General features: G+C 37.0%; 1 protein-coding gene and 1 pseudogene across 5 annotated transcripts in view; both read right to left on the reverse strand.

Moving 5' to 3' along the window:
• CFI (complement factor I) overlaps window positions 1-12,471 on the reverse strand; it is a 45,962-nt gene extending 33,491 nt beyond the window's left edge. For 2 of the 4 annotated variants that reach the window (XM_081027890.1, XM_081027889.1), the window contains exons 1-2: window positions 12,235-12,471; window positions 2,203-2,253 (exon numbers count right to left, since the gene is read on the reverse strand). In XM_081027890.1, coding sequence (XP_080884016.1) covers window positions 2,203-2,253; window positions 12,235-12,291 — 108 coding nt within the window. In that variant the 5' untranslated portion in view covers window positions 12,292-12,471. The remainder of the gene's footprint in view (window positions 1-2,202; window positions 2,254-12,234) is intronic. The other 2 variants (XM_081027888.1, XM_081027887.1) reach the window with 1 other exon arrangement.
• Window positions 128-1,018, reverse strand: LOC308488638 (heterogeneous nuclear ribonucleoprotein C-like; annotated as a pseudogene). Its single transcript has one exon. The product of its transcript is annotated as a heterogeneous nuclear ribonucleoprotein C-like (transcript).
• Window positions 12,472-22,033: the final 9,562 nt, after the last annotated feature.

Below are 22,033 nucleotides of genomic sequence, written 5' to 3' on the forward strand. Positions count from 1 at the left end.
CAAGGATGGGGTAACAGTGAGCATGTGCTGAAGATACTAGGGGAGAGGATCTGGTGAACATTTTGATCTTAGACAAGCGCCTAGGTAAAGAAATAATGGGACAAGATTTCTAAACCCCACTATGTGCTTAAGAGTCATCCTCGCCATTGGCACTGCCTCTGTCATCCTCTCCTTCCTCAGGGTCTTTTTCATCATCCTTGATCAACTCCACCTGGCCATCCCCCGATCTTCATTATCATCGTCATCCAGTGGGCCCCCCTCCTCAGCAGAGTCATCTGCACCCCCCTCAGACTCCATCTTCACATTAGTCTTATCTTTCTTCAGGGAGCTGCTGCTCTGCTCCTCTTCTGACTTATCATTCTTCATCTCTACTCCTTGTTTGCTCTGTTCCTTTTCAATTTTTTCCAGGCTTTCCAGTAGAGAATCCACTTTTTATCGTACGTGGGTCAATTCCTTCTTCATGGTCTGAAGGTCATCTCCTTTCAACTTTCCAGGCTTGGAAGAAGATCCTCTCTGTCTACTCTTAGAATTGAAGCCACTTTTGCCCCTGCATGAGGTGTTTCCTGAGACCCACTGGCGTTTGGAGGGCACTACAGCCCGAGCAATCGGAGGAGGAGGAGGAACAGGTACTGGGTAACTGTACGTCCTGCCATACTAATCCCGTTGAAAGTCATAGTCCAAGTCAAAAGAGGAGCCCGCTGCAGATCGTTTCACCCCTGCTTTTCCTCTGTTCACTTTTGGCTCTGCAGCCAGATTAATATCTAAAACCTGGCCAGCAATCATTCTGCCATCCTCTCCTGCCACAGCAGCCCGGGCATTTCTCTCATTAACATACTGAACAAAGGCAAAGCCCTCATGAACAGAAGAACCCACAATTTTGCCGAATTTTGAGAAGATTGCCTCCACATCAGGTTTCTTGACCACAAGAGTATTGAGATTTCCAGTGAATACACAGGAGTTCATGGAGCGAGGATCTGTCTTGTCAGGTAACATTGCTGGCCATTGTCTTTGATGATAAGGTTCCTCACAAAGCCAAAAAAATGTAGCTGAAGATCAAAAAAATCTCACTCAAGCAAAGTTCCACTAACTTACATATTTCAAGTGATTTGTAACCCCAAGGGGCAAGGGAGAAGCGATTCGATTCTGAATCTCCTCCTCCAGGGTTGTACGTGAAGAAGCCGACTGCTCCACGACGTCAGCAACGCAGTCACAACCACTCAACCTTCGTCTCTTCACAAAAAAATCGACTATCTATTTTTGTCTTCTTCCTTTGTTGCTTTCAGTTTTATATCCCGCATATCAGTGAGTTCATGTGGTTCTCGACTTTTTCTGTCTGACTTATTTCACTTAGCATAATAATCTCAAGATCCATCCATGTTGTCGCAAATGGTCCCATTTCATCTTTTCTTATGGCAGAATAGTGTTCCATTGTATGTATATCCTACATCTTCTTTATCCATTCATCTATCATAGACAATAGTTTAGTGGTTACCAGAAGGTAAGGGAGAGGGAAGAGGTCGATGAGGGTAAACGGGATCAAATATATGGTGATGGAAGGACAACTGACCTCTGGGTGGTGAACACACAATGTGATACATAAATGATGTGTTACAGAACTGCACATTTGAAACCTATGTGACTTTACTAACCATTGTCACCCCAATAAACTTTAATTTAAAAAAAAGATTTTGAAATACAGATTTACACCTAATATCATTAATGATGAACCTCTCCATATGTGTTTAACTGTGTATGTTGCACTTTGTGAGGTATCTTCTAGCTAATATGCCATTAAAACCAAATGAAAATTGTCGAAAATAATGAAGTATGTTTAGTGACATTATTCCATTAAAGATTAATGGTGAAAATTATTAAAATAGTATTTGTGTTTAAAATTATTTATTTATTTTTAAATGAATATATTCACGTATACTCAGAGTACATGTTCAAAAATTTTTTGTAATTACTACTATGGCCTATTCATCTATAAAACATGATTTAACTTCTTTAGCTAAGGCTGCTTTTTTGTGTATATGGCTTTTCTTCCCCCTTCCTCGGTATTTGTAATGATATAGCAATTATTTTGAGGTGAACTTTATCTTTCTATTCTAGGCAAGACTACAATGAAACCATTTTAAACAGAGAGTTGGTCATTAGTAAACAAAAAAGAAACAATCTCCTATTCAACCCAGTATGCTTTACCTCTGGTTTCTTCAACTGCTCGTGTTTTTCTTGTCTTTCATCTTTGTTCACCTGTAAACAAAGAAAAAAGAATGATCGACTGTGACCAAAGCTAGGAAAAGTCTACCACTTTCCCCTTCTACTGCTTTTTGTAAAAAGCAAACTAACTGTGTGATCTTAGGTAAGTGACTTTACCTTTCTGATTCTGTTTCCTCTTCTATAAAATGTGGAAAACAAAAATAATATCCTCACAGAGCTGTTGTGAGGATCAAATGAAATGAAAAATACACTGGAAACCACAAATAAACATTTAAGGCTCTATACAAATGTCAATATGATGATGATTGTAGTAGATTGCATATGGCCACCATTTTTCTATCCTCCCTTCACCCCAGTCCTAAACGGTGCCTCAGGGTAGGGTGTATTTTTCTACCTCTAGAGTCCAGGCCTGGCCATGTGACTTGCTTTGGTCAATAGGAAGTCAGCAGATGAGACACAAGAGATACTTGGAAAGTACTTGTGCAACTGGGTGTGTCCTTGTGCCTCTCTGCCATACCTCTGAGAAGAGCATGGCCTGTCTAGCAAAGAACCATTCCAGCTGAGCCCAGCTTTGATCTGGTGATCCCTAGCCAACCTGAAGACTACTATAGTACTAATTAAGTTCTATGTCATTGAGATTTTGTGGTGATTATATTATTATAGCATTAACCAACTAGTATAATCATGATTTCCCTGGAAAACTTTGAGGAAAAAATGGAAAAGTTTCAAAAATAATAAACAATATAAAATTCTGTCTTTCTTTCAGAAGTTAATAAAAACTCATATCCTGAAAGTTACAACCACATCAAAAGCCTTTCCACTGAAAGAGTTTTAGACCCTCTATGTCCTTAGTTCTTTCTCATCATGGTCTTTCCTAGCAATCTTTTTTGGTCCAATTTTCCCCTCTCCTTTGATCTGCCCATCTTGTATCATATCTGCTTCTGATATACGGGCATGCCCCCAACACTGCGAAAACCAGCTCCTTAACCAGCAGCCATTCTATTCAGATAAAAATAATAGAGAATCTTTCTCTACTAATACCTAGTAATGAATTGTACCAATTCACATAAAAACTGATAAAGCTTATTGTTATTTTTGTTGTTGTTTATTTTAAAAATAAGTATCTCATTTTTCCTAGGACACTGTTTTATTGTTGGAAATGGTGGAGAAATGGTTGTATGGTGTGTGCAGGTAGGATGGGCTCTTGTACCCTATTCTCTTTTAAAAATCGGAAATATTGTTTTCGGGTCTATTCCATTATTTTTGCCTCAGAGATGAAAAAAAAAAATCATTGGCCCAGTTTCTTGGTCTTGTTTTGTTATAATGAATGTAAGACGGCCGAAATTTTGTTGTTGTTCTCAGTTTTTACTGATTAAAAAAAAAATAAAAACCAGAACTGTTATAAACAGGTTCAAAAGGATGCCTGTAAAAATTACGTATCCTCATCCCTTTATCCATTCAACCCACCCAGGCTCTACCTCAGAGCCAACTAGTCAATAGTTCTTTGAAAGTCTTTCCATCATTGTATATGTGAACCCTTATTTTACCCTCTGCCCCCCAACACTAGTGCAATTTGCAGCCAGTAGCCCTGTAACTAGCCCCTGTAAGGGCATTTGTATTGTTTCCAATGTTTTGTTATTATGAACAACATTCAAATTAACCTCTTTATATAACACGAATCATTTCCCACATATGCTAAATATATCTGTCAGTACTTACGTAGGAGTGAAACTGCTGAATTAAAGGAATGAATAGTTTTAATTTTTGAAAGACATTGCCTAATTTCTCTCTATCAAGGTTGTTTTAATTTGCATTCTGATCATCAATGTATGACAGTGCCTGTTTTCCATACTCTTGACCATAGAACATATACCTTATTAAATTTTTTTATCTTTGCAAATTCGATATATAAAAGTGTTATAAGAGTATAGTTTTATTTGCATTTTTTCCCCAGTGAGTGAGGTTGAACATTTTTCAATATGCTTAAACTTAAGAGAGATTTTTATTTATTTCTATTCATAATAACCTTATTTTTTGCTGATGTATACTGGATATTTTTCTTTTTTTTTTTAAATAGAAACTCTATGTTAAAAAAAGCACTTTGCATGGAATATGAGTTGCAAAAATGCTGTCTATTGACTAATGGCAAGCCTACTATATTTGTCACATAGAGCAGATACTTTTTAAACACTCCCTTATACAACAAAATTATTTTCAGTAAAAATCTAGAAAGAAATGAATAATAAGTTATGCAGAAAAAAATGTACACAGTAAACATTTTCTTTTATTGGAACTCATATACAGCACTCCCCCCTTATCTACAGTTTCGCCTTCCATGGTTTCAGTTACCCACGGTCAACTGAGGTCCCAAAATATTAAATGGAAAATTCCAGAAATGAACAATTCATAAGTTTTAAATTGCATGCTGTTCTGAGTAGTGCGATAAAATCTTGTGCTGTCCCACTCAGTCTTGCTTAAGATGTGGATCAACCTTTGTCCAGCATATCCACACTGTATATGCTACCTGCCCATTAGTCACTCAACTGTCCATGGTATTGGGCTTCAAGTAATGCTTTTTTACTTAATAATGGACCAAATAATGGACCAAAGCCATTCACATAATTTTTATTATAGTATAATGTTATAATTGTTCTATTTTATTATTTACTATTGTTGGTAATCAATACTTACTGTGCCTAATTTATAAATTAAACTCTATCATAAGTATGTATGCATAGGAAAAAAAACATAGTATATATAGGGTTCAGTACAATCTGTCATTTCATACATCCACTGGGGTTCTTGGAGCATATCTTCCACAGATAAGGGGAGACTACTATGTATATATATATATATATATATATATATATATATATATATATATATATATATATATATATAATCATGCCCTCTAACAAATAAAACTGTAAAAAGTAAAATACATAGTGCAGTGCAAATAAGGATAAAATAAATAAATAAATATTTTAAAATTACATTAATGTACTTAATGAAAAAGGAAAAAAATTATACCCATGTGTAGCTCTGTGCAGTAATGAATAATAATATTATAGTTTAACAACAATCAAATACATTAATAAAAAGGAAGAAACTTTATTTTAAAGATATTATTCAAATTTGGTAAAATACTGCCTGTGTGAACTACTGTTTGCATTTAACAAACAAAAATATTACACCTTTCAGTCTGCCATTTACTATTTTATATTTTGAAAACAAAAATTCCAAATGACAGAACTGAAAAACTTGATTTTTGTTTTTTCATCCTTACAATTCACTGTGACAACATTGTTTATTTTGAGTCTATTTAAATTCAGGAAAATGTAATAACACAGAGTTTGAAGACAGGAACTGTACCTCATGTGAGTTTAAATAATTCCAACACATAATGTACATGAGGCTGCCTATATCAGGGCCGACCTGGAAGTTCACTAAATTAACTTACGTTTATAATACAATGTCTATTAAAGAATACATTTTTTTAAAGTGCCCATTGCAAGTTTACATTTGTATTTTTAAAAATCAACTACAGCTACCCCAGCAATTGTTAACTGTATATCTCAGGGGATGGCCACTAATCAAATGTGTGTATTTAAATTAAAATCAAATTAAATGGGAATTCCGTTTTCAGTCCAGATAGAGTAAGAGGGACCAGATTTATCCTTCAGCCTAATGTAATCAAGAATGGGTGAAATATAGAAAACAATGATTATCAAGACACTGGATGTTAGGTGACAAAGGATAGTGATCCCTGGGAATGAGGAACAAATGAAGTGAGCCCTACAATTGTTCCATTTGATTGCCTTGGGGGAGTTTCCAAGCAAAGAGGGAGAACTTGGCATTCTAGAGTTAAGGAAACAGGACTGAGAGTCTGGGTTGACCAAAGCAACTATAGTTCACAGACTAAAGTACTGGGAAAAAGTGAGTGGCATAGAGAGAGAACTTTAGAGCTCTGCAAAAGATCCCCTTTGAGCATTCAGCTGGGTATTTACCAGCACCTGCGTATGAAGAAACTACCAGGGACTGGGAAAGAACCACCCAAAAGAAGTCTACCAAATAGGGCCCATGCTCAAACAGGGCCATGAATAGTGCTTGTTCCTACTCAGACTGGAATTTCATGATTCATGGGGCATAGGCTGGAGTACACAGAAGGATCTTGCCTCAGTAGTGTGGAATAATTAATTAGCCCTAGACTGAGCACTCTGGTCTTACCTAAGAATCCTTAAATGCAAGACCTGAAAGGATCAAACTGTTTTGAAGTAACTTAATTGCATCTCAAAATAAAGCTCAAGGATATTTATAGGAATACAAAAATACCCAGCATCTAACAGGTTAAATTCAAAATATCTGTCATCTAATAAAAAGTACTAGGCATGCAAAGGTACAGGAAAATATGACCCATAATGAGAAGAAAGATCAATTGAAATTTACTGAGAATTCTAATACAGATGTTAGAATTAATAGGTGAGGATATTAAAGTATTTATTATAACTGCATTCCATACATTCAAAAGATTAAGTAGAGCGATATAAAATATATAAGAGCCACTTGAACTTTTAGGGATAAAAAGTACGGTATCTGGAAGTAAATAAATAAAAAATATACTGGATGGAGCTAATAGGACAGTGCAGAAGAAAAATGAGCAAACCTAAAGATTTGTCAATAGAAACTATCCAGAATGAAGTATGGAAGTAACAGAATAAAAACAAAACAAAGAGTATGAGTGAACTGTGGGTCAAGTTCAAGTGGAATAGTACGTGTGTAATGAAGTCCCAAAGGAAAGGAGAGTGAGATGGAAACAAAAATCATATTTGAAGAAATAATGGGTGAAAAATTTCCAAATTTGATGAAAGCTATAAATCCACAGATCTAAGAAAATGAATGAATCCCAAGCAGAAGAAACATGAAGGAAATTCCACCAAGGCGTGTCATATTCAAATTACTCAAATACCAGTGATAAAGAGAAAATCTTTAAAACAGTCAAAGAAAAAAGACATTATGTGCAAAGGAACAAAGGTAAAGGTGACAGCAGAGATCTCATCAATAATGCAAGTGAGATGACAGTGGAACAACATTTTAAAAATGTTAAAAATACTGGCAGTGGGGGGTTCCCTGCCAACTTATAGTTCTATACCCAGAAAAATTTTCAAAAAAATTGAGGCAAAATAATTTTTTTAGACATACATAAGCTGAGAGAATTAATTGCCATCATATTTGCACTAAAATTAATGTTACAAAAAAGTTATAAAACAAAAGAAAAATTATCCTAGATGGAAATCTGGATGTACACAAAAGAATGAAGAATACTGTAGATCTCTAGGCATTTTTGATGGGGGTGGGAGGTAGCCTTTATCTCTGCTTTGTACCCTTTCTTGTGGTACCTCTCTCTGACTTTGATGCCAGAGTAATGTCATTGGCTTCATATAATGAGTTAGAAAATATTCCTCCTTTTTGTTTTTTGGAAGAGTTTGAGAAGGGTTGGTGTTAATTCTTTAAATGTTTGGTGGAATTCACCAGTGAAGACAACTGGTTCTGTACATTTCTTTGATGATGTATTTTTTATTACTGATTTAATCTCTTCTTATATATCTGTTCAGATTTCCTGTTTCTTCTTGAGTTAGTTTTGGTAATTTGTATATTTCTAGGAATTTGTCCATTCATCTAGGTTATGTAATTTGTTGGCATCTAATTGTTCATATCATTCTCTTATCATTCTTTTGATTTCTGTAAGGTCAGTAGTAATGTCTTCACTTTCTGATTTTTATTTATTTGCAACTTCTCTTTTTTTTCTTTGTCTAGTTAAATTTGCCAATTTTGCTGATGTTATCAAAGAACCAATTTTTGGGTTAACTGATTCTATTATCTTGCCATTCTTTATTTTTCCGATTTCCAATCTAATCTTTATTATTTTTTTCCTTCTCCTAGTTTCGGATGTAGTTTGATCTTTCTTCTTTTTCTAGTTCTTTGAAGTATAAAGGTAGGTTATTGATTTGAGATCTTTATTTTTTTAATTGTAAGCATTTACTGGATTTACGGATTTCCCTCTAATCACTGATTTTGCCAAATCCCATATGCTTTGGTATGTTGTATTTTTGTTTTCATTCATTTCTAAGTATTTTCTAATTTCCTTTGTGATTTTTATGACTATTGGTTGCTTCAGAGTATGTTGTTTAATTTCCACATATTTGTGAACTTTCCAGTTTTCTTTCCGTTACTAATTTCTAGCTTTATTCCATTGTCTTTAGAAAAACTACTTCATATGATTTCAATATTTAAAAAATTTATTGAGACATGTTTTGCGACCTAACTTATGGTATATCCTGGAGAATGTTCCATGTGAACTTGTGAAAAGTATGCATTCTGGTGTTGTTGGGTGGAGTGCTCTGTATATGTCTAGTTGTTAGATCAGGTTGGCTGATAGTGCTGCCACAGTCTTATATTTTCTTTTTTTTCCCTTTTTTCTTTTTTTTAATTTTATTAAATTTATTGGGGTGACAATTGTTAGTAAATTTACATAGATTTCAGGTGTACAATTCTGTATTACATCATCTATAAATCCCATTGTGTGTTCACCACCCAGAGTCAATTCTCCTTCCATCACCATATATTTGATCCCCTTTACCCTCATCACCCACCCCCCATCCCCTTACCCAAAAAATCTGAAAACATTTCTTTATAAAGACACGTGTACTCCAATGTTCATTGCAGCTTTGTTTACGGTGGCCAAGACATGGAAACAACCAAAATGTCCTTCGATACGTGAATGGATAAAGAAGTTGTGGTATATATACACAATGGAATACTATTCGGCATTAAGGAAAGATGATATAGGAGCATTTGTGACAACATGGATGGATCTTGAGAGTATAATGCTAAGTGAAATAAGTCAGACAGAAAAAGCAGAGAACCCTATGATTTCACTGATATGTGGCATATAAACCAAAAACAACAAAGGAACAAGACAAACAAATGAGAAAGAAAAACTCATAGACACAGACAATAATTTAGTGGTTACCAGAAGGCATAGTCTTCTATTTTCTTACTGATCTTCTGTCTAGATTTTCTATTATGGAGAGTGGGGGATTAAAGTCTCCAAATACTATTGTAGTTGCTTTCTAAATTCCTGAGTATACACAAGGGCTTTGGAATGCCCCAATTTCCCATAGATACTCTCTCCCTAGCGTTTCCTCTCAAACTTTGGCACTCTATTGTGTGCCTCAACTATAATCTTTTGTCTCAGGCGCTGTCGTTGTTTGCTTTACAATGCTTTTGAGGAACGCCTGGTGCGTTTCCACTCTGAGTTTGGTAAAACAAAGACAAGTACATTGTGTCAGGCTTTCAAGCAGCCCCCAGGCAGGTTAGAATAGAGAATTATTTTTAAAGTCTGCTCTGCTCTTTCTAGAGCTAGAGACTAGAGTTCCACACTGCGATACGGACCTCCAGCTTCAAGACTGCCCCGGAGCTGAGGACAAGGTGGAGTGAGGACAAGTAGAAATGCCACAAAGCTTTCCTACCATTTTAAAGTTGCCTTTTCTTTCATTCAGAGTTCACTTGGGTACTGTAGGCCTTTGAGTGATAATCGGAGTTCAGACTAAGTTAGTTCTGACAGTCTGCTTGATATTTCTGTCTCTTTGTGGAGGTACAAATGGTTTGCATTTGCCCTCTGTGCCATTTTTCCTGACCTCATTCTGCATTGCAGGTTGCCTCCTGAGCATATCCTCTTCCCAGCATCTTGTCACTCTACTGAACTTCTCCCTAGTTCTTTCTCTCCAAAATACTATGCACCTGAACTTAAGTTTGTAATAAACTTCCAGGGTAAAATAAAAATTTAACTTTCGGTGAGGGATTATGTCACAGCACCATACCATCATAGTAGACAACTATACAGACTGAAACATTTGGCTTCCCTCTCCTTTAACATCCCTTGGTTATTAACACAGCAGCCACTCCCTCAGTGCTCTGGAGTTTTCTTTCCTGAGTCCCCTTACCTATTTTTCCTGGGCAGGTTCAGCAAAACCGGAATTCTCATTTCATCATTCAGAACAACTTAAATCTGTCCCACTGCCAGCCACCCCTGTCATTAACATAATCCATGTCCAAATCAGCGCATTAAAATATTTTTATGTAAAAAATGAGTGGGGCTTTTTATTCCTTAGAAAGAAATCTGCTCCCAACTTTCAAATTAACAAAAATTTCTCTCAGCTATATATATTTTATTTCATTTTGAAAATGTAGATACATTTTAAATTTCTCTGAACACATTTATGTTGTTTCTATGGTAACCTCCATTTAAAAATGGTTATTTGTCAGATTCCATTTTCTTTTATAAACTAATATTTTAAGAAATTTTCACAAATGTGATATTAACTCCTCTCAAAATGCTGTTTGTTAAAGGAATGAAGATAACTGTATTGTTGGATGATTGTTCAGTAAAAGAAAGAGGCTCTTTTTCTTTCCATAAGTGAAAACTACTATTTCCAATTTTGTTTTTCATTCTGTTTTTGTTCCAGCAATTGAAAATGTGGCTGAAATGTCTTTTTCCCCCCAAAAAACAGTTTCTTCTTTTTATAAAGTAACACACATTTATTTGGTATTTAAAAAAGAAAAATGAAGAATGAATAAAACATTTCCTGAATTCTGAAAATTCATAAATCTATAAAACAGAAAACAGAAATCATCAGTAATCCCATCACCTAGAGATACCAACTGTTAACTATTGATATATACCCTCCAAGAACTTTTAAATTGTCATTTATATAAGCAGTTTTATGTGTGTATTTGTGTGTGTGTGTACATACATACACACAAACACATACATGTGTGTATGTATTTTTTCTTTAACAAAAATAAGATTTTAGTAAGGTCTTTTTTCACTAACTGTAGAATGCATCATTTTAATGGGTGCATGATAGTTCATTCATGGATGCTCAATAATTTAATCAATTTCTTATTAATGAGAATTTAGTTTATTTCCATTTGTTCTCTATTATAAACATTGCATATATTTTAGAAGTTACAAGAAACTTAAAGTACATAATTCTGAATTCTTAAGTAGTTTTCTTTAAACATTTGCTTCTACAAACTGGCATTAAGACAAAATAGTTTTTGGAATCCTGTTTAAAAATGCTTTGATCACAAAAGTAGGCAATCGTCAATAAATACCTGAAATGTCTTAAACATTTGTAACCTTAATAGATGACATTCCAACCTGGCTACAATCTGTCATTTCAGATTTAACTCCCCGAGTTGCCCACAAGTCTCCATTCTGAGTAAATGGATTTATTCATCTGGAGAAGCCTAATTTGCTATCTTGCTGCCATAGCACTTGCTGCTTCTCCAGGCTGGAAAGGCTGGTCCTCACATCCTCTTTTTCTCCACTGACCAAATCTAATCCAGAATTATGGATCTAGCTCAAATCCCATTTGGTCCGTAAACTCTTCATGACTACCTAGCAGGAAGGGATTTTTTTCCTCTCATTAAAGTCCCGTGCACATGATATTTGCACCACTTTTTGGCAATTAAATATATACTGTCTTCTGTCTTTTAACAGTTCCTTCTCTTGTGTTATCAACTGTTATTTAAATCTTGCTTATTGTTTCCTCATTGGCATATTTATATCATCTTGCTACAACTGTATGAAAAGATTACTGAAGGAAGAGATCAGTCTTGCCATTTGCTCAGCACTATACTTTGCACACAGAAGGAGCTTGGTAAATGTTTATAGATTTAATATGATTACTGCAAATTACAGATCTATATTACTGAAATCCTCCTTCAGTTTAATTTCTATGCATAGATAAGAGCATACAAAAAAGCAACCTCTTAAAGCTCTTTTATCAAGATAGTAACAAACACTTTGGTACTGACTATATACTCCCACTGTTGGTAATTGAACTTTGTAATCTTTAAATCAAAATAGTATCTCAAGATTTAAAGTATATTTTTATAATATTTAAAATGTTTACTTAAAATAGTTTGCATAAATATTGAATTACTTACCTTGCAAAAACTTAAGTAGAAGCACAAAAGGAACAGAATAACATGAAAGAGCTTCATGTTGGAGACATTCAGGGTCTGCAGTCTCTACTGTGGACTCTTCAGCCAAGATTTTCTTTTGAAATTTAATGTTTAACCTCTGAAAAAATATTTAAAAAGAGCGAACCTAAGTACAAAGGAGCTTTGTACTTTTGCACTTGTGGAGAATTTGGGTTCAATCCAAAGAGTTTACCGTAACTGAAACCAAAGAAAGCCTTCCCAGTAAATGGCTGAGGGAGGCAACCAATAGGGACTGTGCTTCCACCAGCGGAAACTGATTTTCCCCACCTTAGTACTGAAAATGTCTCCATTCTGTTTTCCAGGGAAGACAGAAACTACACTGGAAGAAAATTTTTTATGTTTTTGGTCAAATAAAATGATAACATTTTCCCTTATGGTCGAAGACTAGACAGTGGCAAGAGGTACATCAGATTGAAGGCTATGCTGAATACATTAACGATCCTCAAGAAAACAGTTCCTTTGCCAAGCATTGTCTGTGCTGGGATCAAATTATATTCTCTGAGTGCAAGAAAACTTCCCAAAATAAAATATTCTTGCTCTAGCACCAACCATAGTGCAGGATTCATTTTTATTTATAAAATAAATTTGTGACAGCAAAAATGCTGTCACAGTTTGGGTTCTTCTGAAGCAGACGTGACACAGTTTTGGTGCAAGATACTAATTAGGAGTCAAGTCCTGTGAAAGGAAGGGAGAAGCTGGACTGCAGTGCAGTTGGCCAAAGCGCTGGCCAGCTCATGGGGAGCGCTGGAGTGAGTGTGCCCTGTCACAGTACCACTGGGTCAGGCAGAAATGAGTGGACCACTAAACCCTGCCTTGCTCAGTCACCTGGTGGGGGTTGCCCAGGAATGACACATCCTTCGGTCAGGCAGTTTTCTGTAGCTAACGCAGACCAGGAAGGAACGGATGATTCCTTTCTGTCAGAAGGAAGTGTCTGCTGAACCCACTCTTCACAGCTGGGCAACAAAACCTCCCTTGAAGGGATGAATCTGGGAAATTCACCTCCCTGTTTTCCAGAGCCCACCATCTGTACCTTTTAGATCTATGGATGGTGCAAGAGTGGCTAACGCAAAATTGTAGTGGGGGTTTTTCCTGAGGGAATATTTAGACGAAGGAGGTGATGGGAAAACTACAGCCTCTGCCCTCGTCATTGATCTTGGGGCTGCAGTTGATACTCATCCTCTGCCTTCTTCCTATCCATACTAGATTGCTTTTACCCTGAACTTCCACCTCTGCCAGCCTCAGGGGTTTACCTGATAGCATGACCTATAACCTCTTCCAGGAGTGGTCTGAGCCCCTGGTTACCATTTTTTTCTAGTTGCTGTCACAAGAGGAACCCAACCAGCTCATATGGTTCCATACATAGTGTATAAGAGCAGCCCTACCTCTTCTGAATGATCAGGGTCAGTTAACCCTGTCAAGATGGCGACTCCTCATGTTTTCTGCTCGTCTCTAGACACCAGGAGCCCAAAGTGCAATAGGTAGAAGGCTTAGCTTATAATTCAGTGTGAGTCTTGCTGTGCCCCTGGGCAAAAGTATGCTTCCTGTGGGAAATAAGACCTCTAACCGTGCAGAATCCACAGTTGTGGGGACAGAAAGCAAAAAGCCCCCAATTAGTCATTGGGAGTGATGGTAAATGTGGTCGTTCCTGATTCTATTCCTTGACTCCCAGACCTGTGTCTCTCCTCTCTTGGGGATACAATGCTACATGAAAGTCTTTGATTTGAGGCATATACTACTTCCTAGAGTGTAGCACCCAGTCTTCACAGAGTATTGCCTTTAAGTGCACCTCAGCTCTGCCTTCAGCGGGCGCTCCAGTGCTCCACAAAGCTGCAGGTTCTGTGTGGTACAATATGTGATGACCAGTGAATTGCAGGGTCATAGGCACACTCTCACATCTCCTTTGCTGTAAAGTGGCTCCCTTTGTCTGACAGGGTGTTATATGCAATCCCTTGTTGGAAGATGAAATACTCTGTGATCCTTTGGATCATGATCTTAGCTGAGGCCTTGCAGCCAGAACCTAGGGTATAAGTCTATTCCTGTAAGAACATACCACTGGCTCTTTTAAGATTGAAAGGACAGACTGTGTCAATTTATCACCAAATGGCTAGTTGGTATCTTTGGTGAATTATGCCATCTTGGGGGCTCTGCACGGGTTTCTGTTGCTGGCAGATTGAACATTTATTGATGACAGTAGCTAAATAAACCTTAGGGGTCCATGCTGGCCTCATGGGTAGCCTCCATCTCTTTTCCATGGCCACTTTGTTCTTGTGCCCAGTGGGCTAGCACCGGGGTGGTTGGTGACTGAGACTGGCTGATATCACCTGGCTGAGTCATTTTGTTGGTTATTTAGTGCCTTTTCTTTGGCGGATAGTCTCTGGTAGGTGTGAACATGTGAAACAAAGATTTTTATACTTCATTCCCACTCCTATATGTACATCCACATGTTTCTACCCCAGACCTTCTTGATCTTAATCTTTGAATATTTTTTATTCTAGGACAAAAGATGGTCAGGCAATCACTATTGCCTGTGATTTCATGTATAGTCTAACGTTGCACCATTCATTTTTGCACACAAATGGATGGCCAGGTGTACTACTGAAGCTCTTCCCATTGGGAGAACTTTCCTTCACCACGTCTTTCAAAACCATTCCTAAGTGTGGTTGCAATGAGCTGCTGTCTGTTTTCAGCTTGTGTCAACATACTGAGCCAACCCATTGGTAAACCAAACACAGGCTTTTCTCTCCTCTTTCAGCTGGTCGTACCAGATTCCCCATGGAGTCGTAAGTGTGAGCTGAGAGAGGGGCACGGGTGCAGCAGTTTGGATTCAGGGCAAGGAGGGGAAAATCTGGGCTCCTTGCTCATGCACTTTGCTTGTGCCCTTTGTCCTTCTTGTGTTTGTTTCTGGATATAACACTTCCATCTTACAATACATCTTTACTGGGTGTGCTCAACCTTATGCTTCATGGGTTTGATAGGACCCAGCTTATGATGGGTATTTCTGGCCACATGGTGACATAATGTCCATGTTCCGTTATTCCACATTTACCAGGGTCCAGAGGTGAACAATTGTTTCTCTGCTGTGGATGGCATGGCCTTGCTCCAGAACCCTAGGATCTGTACTGTAATTTTCCCATTGGAGTTTCCTCGAACACTATGCAATGTTTTGTCTACCACTGACACCTCCAACACCCCTGGGTCTGCGGGATCACTGCAGAACCCCTTCCTGCTCTCGCAGCCAGAGCAGTGTTCTTCAGTGTGAAATATTTCACTCAAAAGCAAATATTCCCCAGAGGAAATATTCTCAAAAAGGCTCACTAGGTTTTGTGCTTCCTTCTTTACGTAAGGAAGTGCAAGAGGAAATAATTCATCTTTTACTTTAGAAAGTATGTCCTGTCAGGTTCCTGAGCACTGGTTTCCTAAAAATTTTAAAGATGTGCTAGGCCTTATCTCCTGCCCTCTGGAGCGTATGTCTTAAAGCATTCAGGGTGCTAGGCATTGGAGAAACGGCTGGGGGCAGCAAATGTATAAGTCAAATAGAGACATCTTGTGTAAGACAGCAAGAAAGCTATCAGAGGCCAGTGAGTGGTACTAAAAGACACAGGACCCAACTTGAAGGGATTCTCACAAACCAGAGATGAAACAATTATGCATTAAAAAGAACAATAAAAATAAGGGATTGAAATAACAATAAATATTTTTTAAATGATGGAAGGCTATTTCAGCTAATAATTGCTGAATACATGATGAAATTAGCATGTCACCAGTTTGCAGCCCCCTGTGGACCAATGGATCCTACTGATGATCAATAGCTGCTAAAACCATCAGGTGAAAAGTTGGCAGGGAACTCCCTAATAGATGCAGCAGGTGATACACTGATCTCACTGATCAATCTTAAGGTTGACAAAAGAGAAACAACCAGACATGCTGTGATGTTATAGGAAGCATTTTTGCAAAAAACCCAAAAATTGAACTTGAGCATAATCAGTTTTCTAGATATCACTACCAGTTAGCTACCAGTGTACAGGAAATACAGAGGATAGAGAAACATGGTTCATGCCACCAAGAGGCAAGAGGATGGAAAATTCTACAAGACAAAAGATTCAGTTTCTTTAACAAGTTAATGCTGTGAAACACACACACACACACACACACACACAGACACACAAAATAGGGAAACTGATAAAGAATAAAAGTTAAGAGACATATCAAGCAAATGTAATACATGGGCTTAGTTTGGATCTTCACTTGATAAAACCAATTATTAAGACATTTTGAAATAAGTTGGGAAAATTCTACATGGATTGTTATAAGCTGATACTAAGGAATTATTTCACTTGTTAGGTGTGATAATGGTATTGTGCTTATGTTTAAAAAGTCCTCTGCTGGTATTTACGGAAGAAATGCTATCTGGAGCTTACTTCAAAAATACTCTAGCAAAAAAATATATAAAATAATAATAATAATAATAGAATAAATGAGGCAAGATCTGCGAACAGCTGGTAATTGAAGCTGGATTATATAGAGGTATATAGAGGTTCATTTTACTGCTCTCTCAACTTTTGGTTTGAAATTTTAATAAAAAAATTTTTAAAAAGAAAGTCATGAATTCATCTTAATGTTTCCAATCTAATGGCAACTTGGCTACATCCTTTTAAAATTTTGTTTCAATGTAAAGGCTTTTATCCTTTTCTCGTCATTTACAGTATCTCCTTACCAAGTATTGGAGTTCCTAGCTTCTCAGTAACACAATTGGATGTATACTTTCAGAGCTCTTGGATCCCCTCATTTGAAACATTTACACCCTTTCTCCACCCTTGCCCCATCTCTTTTATAATCTCTTCGTTGATTATTTGTTGGCAAGCAAAACCTTAATGGATGGGTAGAAATTCAAAATACAGAGAAGAGTTAAATGCAATGACTACTTACTGGGCATCAGTTTTGTTTGTTTTTTTACAGGCACTGTGTTAAGTACTTAGGATACCAAAACAAGTTAAGATGTAGTTTCCACTCTTCAGGAGCTTGTAGCGCAGTGCACATTTCTCAGTTGGGGTCTGCAGATGTCATTAGGGATTTTAATAGGGGTTCCAGAAGGGATTGGAAAACATTTTTCTTGAGTTTCCTTCTCCATGCAATGTCAGTACTTGGAGTGACCAATAGTGACCAAGCAGCCCTGTCAGTTTTGCTAGAGGTCATTCAGCTACATGCAGTATTCTTCCACATGAATATGCTTATTTGTTTGAGTCTGTTCTCAGTTTTTGATGTGAGACAGGAGAGGCTGTTGATAATCGGTGCGTGCTGAATTGTACCAAGGGACGGAGGATAGATTGAGGGCATCAGCCTCTCCCTGTTGAACTCTATCTCTTATCTGTCCTTCCCCGCCTCCCTCAGCCAACTGAGAGCAAACACGCTTTCCTGATACGATACCAAATCACGGGGTAAATTTTAATTCTAAGGAAAGACTTTGTAAGCACTATGCTCAGATGCCTCCCTGTCATTTTGTCATGTAAATATTGCAAAACCTGGAATTTGTAGATTAAAAGTGAATTGTATTTTTAAAGATTTCATTTTTCTTTTGTGATTTCCTTGTTTAGCTTGCTTGTTTTACTTTTAGCACCTGTTTTACAAACATGACTTAGAGTCCAACGTAATTTTTGCAGACAAAGTGGGTGATGGAAGAGAATTCTAGGCCTAAGTAATTCTGATCAAGTTAGTAATGAAGAATCAAAACTTAATAGCTCCAGCAAAATTGAAGAAACTTAACTACAAATCAGATTGAAAGAGCACATAATTTTAAATGGTCTTTGAAATCCCAGATTAAAAAAAATTGTTTAAAAAAGGTCAGTTCTGTAAAAAGGTTCAAAAAGCAAGTTATTAAGTAGCAGAACTTTTTGACTAAAAAGGAAAACGCTCTACAGTTGATAAGAACCTCACAATTCTAGTATGTAAATTTATAGAGAGTAAAATGCTAGCATACTGTATAATGTAAGAAACTAAAAAGGTTTCACTCTCAAAGCTTGATAAATTGATGTAATTGATAACATGTCACATGATGCTGAAGATTTGTATAATAAACCAAAAAACTTTTCATCCACACTAATGGATCAACATATTTCGATAATAAATGTCATATGGTAGCATTTGTGAGATATGTAAATTCTAATGAAATTCAAGAACATTTTCTGTGATAATAAAATGCTGCCCCAAATAAAGGCCAAGATACATCTACTGTTTTGTTTTCATATTAGAAACAAAAAGTATGTCTTGGAGGAAGTGTGTTGGTATCTGTGCTGATGATACCCCATCCATGATTTGAGCATTGCTCCCTGAAAAGGTTCACTCTCACAAAAAAGAAAATCTTGATGTATTCACAACATACTGCTCTCCTCCCAGAAAAAGTGCTGGCATCAGAAATTTTGGGAGCTGAAATGAAAAAAATTCTGAATGATGCTACAAAAATGGCTAAACTTATCAAAGGCCAGTTCACTCAAGAATATTTTAAAAACTATGTGGAAATCTGGACAAAGACCATGTAAATGCAGAAAATCTTATGGCTTAGATCATTTGTTCTAAGGCAAGCCAGATGCCATGTCATGAAAATGCTTAAGCGCTCTGTGAATGAATAGGCCCATTTGGCAAAGAACTGGGTCCTCGTAGAAAGAGACAGCAATAGCTTGCTAGGTACATGAGTGAGCCACCTCATCTGCAGTTGGGCATTCAGTTGACTGCAATCACAGGCGACCCTAAATCAGAACCACCAAGCTAAGCTGCTCCTGAGATTCTGACCTACAGAGATTATGCAAGGTAATGTTTATTGTTTTATACCACTAAGTGTTGGGGTAATTTGTTACACAATAAGATAAACTAGTACAGATTTTCGATCTTAACAGGATGTTTGCGCTAAAAAGTGAACTGTGGGAGTACTTTCAAGAAAATAGTAGGCTATATTTTGCCAAATGCTTTGAAGATCAAGAATGGTTACAGACTTGCCTACTTAGTAGACATTTTTCATCACATGAACTAGTTGAATAAGTATCTTGAAGGGGTTGGAGAAAATATTTTAATTTCAAATGGCAAGATTCTTGGTTTTAAATAGAAATTGAGTCTTTGGAAAAATCATATGGCAGAAAGAAACTTTGAAATATTTCCCCTGCTGCTTACATTTCAAAGTGAGGAAGTCTCAAGTGTCAAGTTTGAACCAAACCACCTGGGGAAATTGCAGAACAACACAGAACAGTTTTTCCCCTCTTTCAGCACAAGTGTGTGACTGAATGAGGGCTCCTTTTTCCTGAATCTTCTTTTCAGCCTGAGCACCTGACTTTTGAGAGAAGAGGAAGATCTTTGTTAATTGGTTATACACGTAAGATGAAATTTACTGATTGTCTTTGTACAAGTTCTGCATTTCTAAGACAGAGCATTCTGCCACTCATAGGAAAGTAATACACATTTTACTGTACTTTTCAACTTCTTGTGTCAGTAAGACTTTTCTTGTCTAATGGGCACTAAGAAGAACAAAGACAGAAATCATTGCATTTTGGTATAAAATGAAATCTGTGTATGCCAGTTTCAAGATCAACACAGAATTGAGAATATACACAGCAAAAAATAAGCAGATTTCATACTAAATAGGTAAATTTTATTATTTTAATTTTTAAAAATAACACTTTTATTTATATGTAGGCCTATAAATCGATTAACACTCACTAAAATCAATTTGTAACCTTTACTAAATTAAAGGAAAAACTGAAGTTCTCTGTCTCAATTTGCATCAGAACTGACATCCTTTGTGAGGAGGAGAAAACTACAGAATTAAGCTAATAAGTTGAACAAAACTAAACATATTCACAGAGAAACATCATTCTCTACTCAAAAGAGCACTGAGATGCACAATGTGAACCAATAAACTATACACTTAAAAATGATTAATATGGTAATGTTTATGTTACATGTATTTTACCAGTTAAAAGAGAGCATTGACAATTATTGGGTCATTATGTCTACAACTTGCTGATCATGTTAACATATGTGTTAATTTTCATACATGTTAATATATGTGCGTTATGTATAATATATAGCATTTGTATATAAAATATAATTTTATATGTTTATATATAAATTAATTTGTTTATATATATAATATATAAATTTTTATGCAGGGGTTTCTGAGACATGAACATTGTTTTAAGGGCTCCTCCAGTGTAAAAAGATAGAAAAAGGCTGGTCTAGTTGATGGGAAATGGAGCTTTTCCAAGTTGGAAGTGTTCAGCTACAGAAGAGAAAGAGAAACAAGGCAATGGTGCTGGCCTGATGGGGCAGAGGGAAGGCATACAACACAGGAAGGAAAGACAATTAATTATACAGAAGACCCACTCAGTGCAGAGAGTTTGCTTTAGATTTGTTTTTTAAAGGAAATGGGGAGTTATTTGGGGTCCTGTGATGGCTATGGTACAAGAAAATGGGTTTAGTAAGGTATGTCATCACAGGCAGTACAGATGGGAGGAAGAAAAGTTAAGCCTGGAATTATTTATTTTGAGGCAACAAGGATGCTCAGAATGTGAGAAGTCGTAGTTCACTGCTATTATTTTTCTACTTTTAATTCTTGTAGATTATATGTTGGGTGACTTAGGGTAGGAATAACAGAAGAAAGTATAGTAGTGACAACAGGAGGCCTGTAGTGACAGTAGAAAGCTACCTTAGAAGAAATTCATAGGCATTGACAGCGCTGGATAAGAGACTGCAACCAAGGCTGAGGTGGGGATGGCGATAATGATAGAGAAGGAGAGTGATCAAAAGTCTGAGTCCAAAGATAAAGAAACCAAAAGTGTTATGCCACCATGAGGACAAACAGGACTGGAATGATGAACAATTTGGGAAGAGGAAGGAAGGGGGGGGGGCAGAAAGGGACTAAAGACGGTGACAATACAAAGTTCTAGGTTGTCCCTCTGATTAGCTGGGGAAGTTACTTCATTTCTTTGAATGTCAGTTCCTTTCGTGTAAAATAAAGGGGCACCAGGTCATCTTGAAAGTCCCATAAAAGTCCAATGGTTTCATCAGTGAGTTGAAGAGAATAGTGGAACGCTAAATGGAGAAAAACACTGAATGTAAATGTTGATGTTAAATGACACAGGCAGAATACAGCGGGACAGCTACGAATAATTCTACCCGTGCGATGTATGGAATTTAAAGTAAATTGATCAAGTCTGAGTGAAAACACACATATCAAATTCCTTTTCTATGGAGGACTGTTAGGTCCTTTCTCGAGCAGCTTATACTTAAGTGTGGAAGGCACACTGTGATTCCTACCATTCCCATAATTAAATTTGAAAAGTTCTTTCAACATCAAAATAACCCTCTGAAACACCAACCCTCCCACTTTCAGAGGAGGTCGACCGTGTCCAATACAAAGGTAAGGTCTCAGAAAATTCGGGTGTAAAACAGACCACCCAAATTTAATAAACAGGAGGGCACTACCGTTCTTCGGAAGTTTCAGCAGAAGCTGAGGTCAGGTATCGAGGGGTGAGAGGCTTGTAGTACAGACCGCGTACAGCCTGGCGGTGCGTAAAACCTACGTGACAAATGAATCAACTATCCCGGCACAAAAGATAAAAGTACGGTTTGGCTTTCTATCGGATGACACAGTTTCTTTAAAAGTACGCGCGCGCGCGCACTCATTCCTTCCTCGAACTAGTGGAACCACAGGACGTTCAGCCCATCATCACGCGTAGTTCAAAAGGCGCGGAAAAAG

Source organism: Rhinolophus hipposideros (genome assembly GCF_964194185.1).
Source record: "Rhinolophus hipposideros genome assembly, chromosome: 1".
Taxonomy (NCBI): domain Eukaryota; kingdom Metazoa; phylum Chordata; class Mammalia; order Chiroptera; family Rhinolophidae; genus Rhinolophus; species Rhinolophus hipposideros.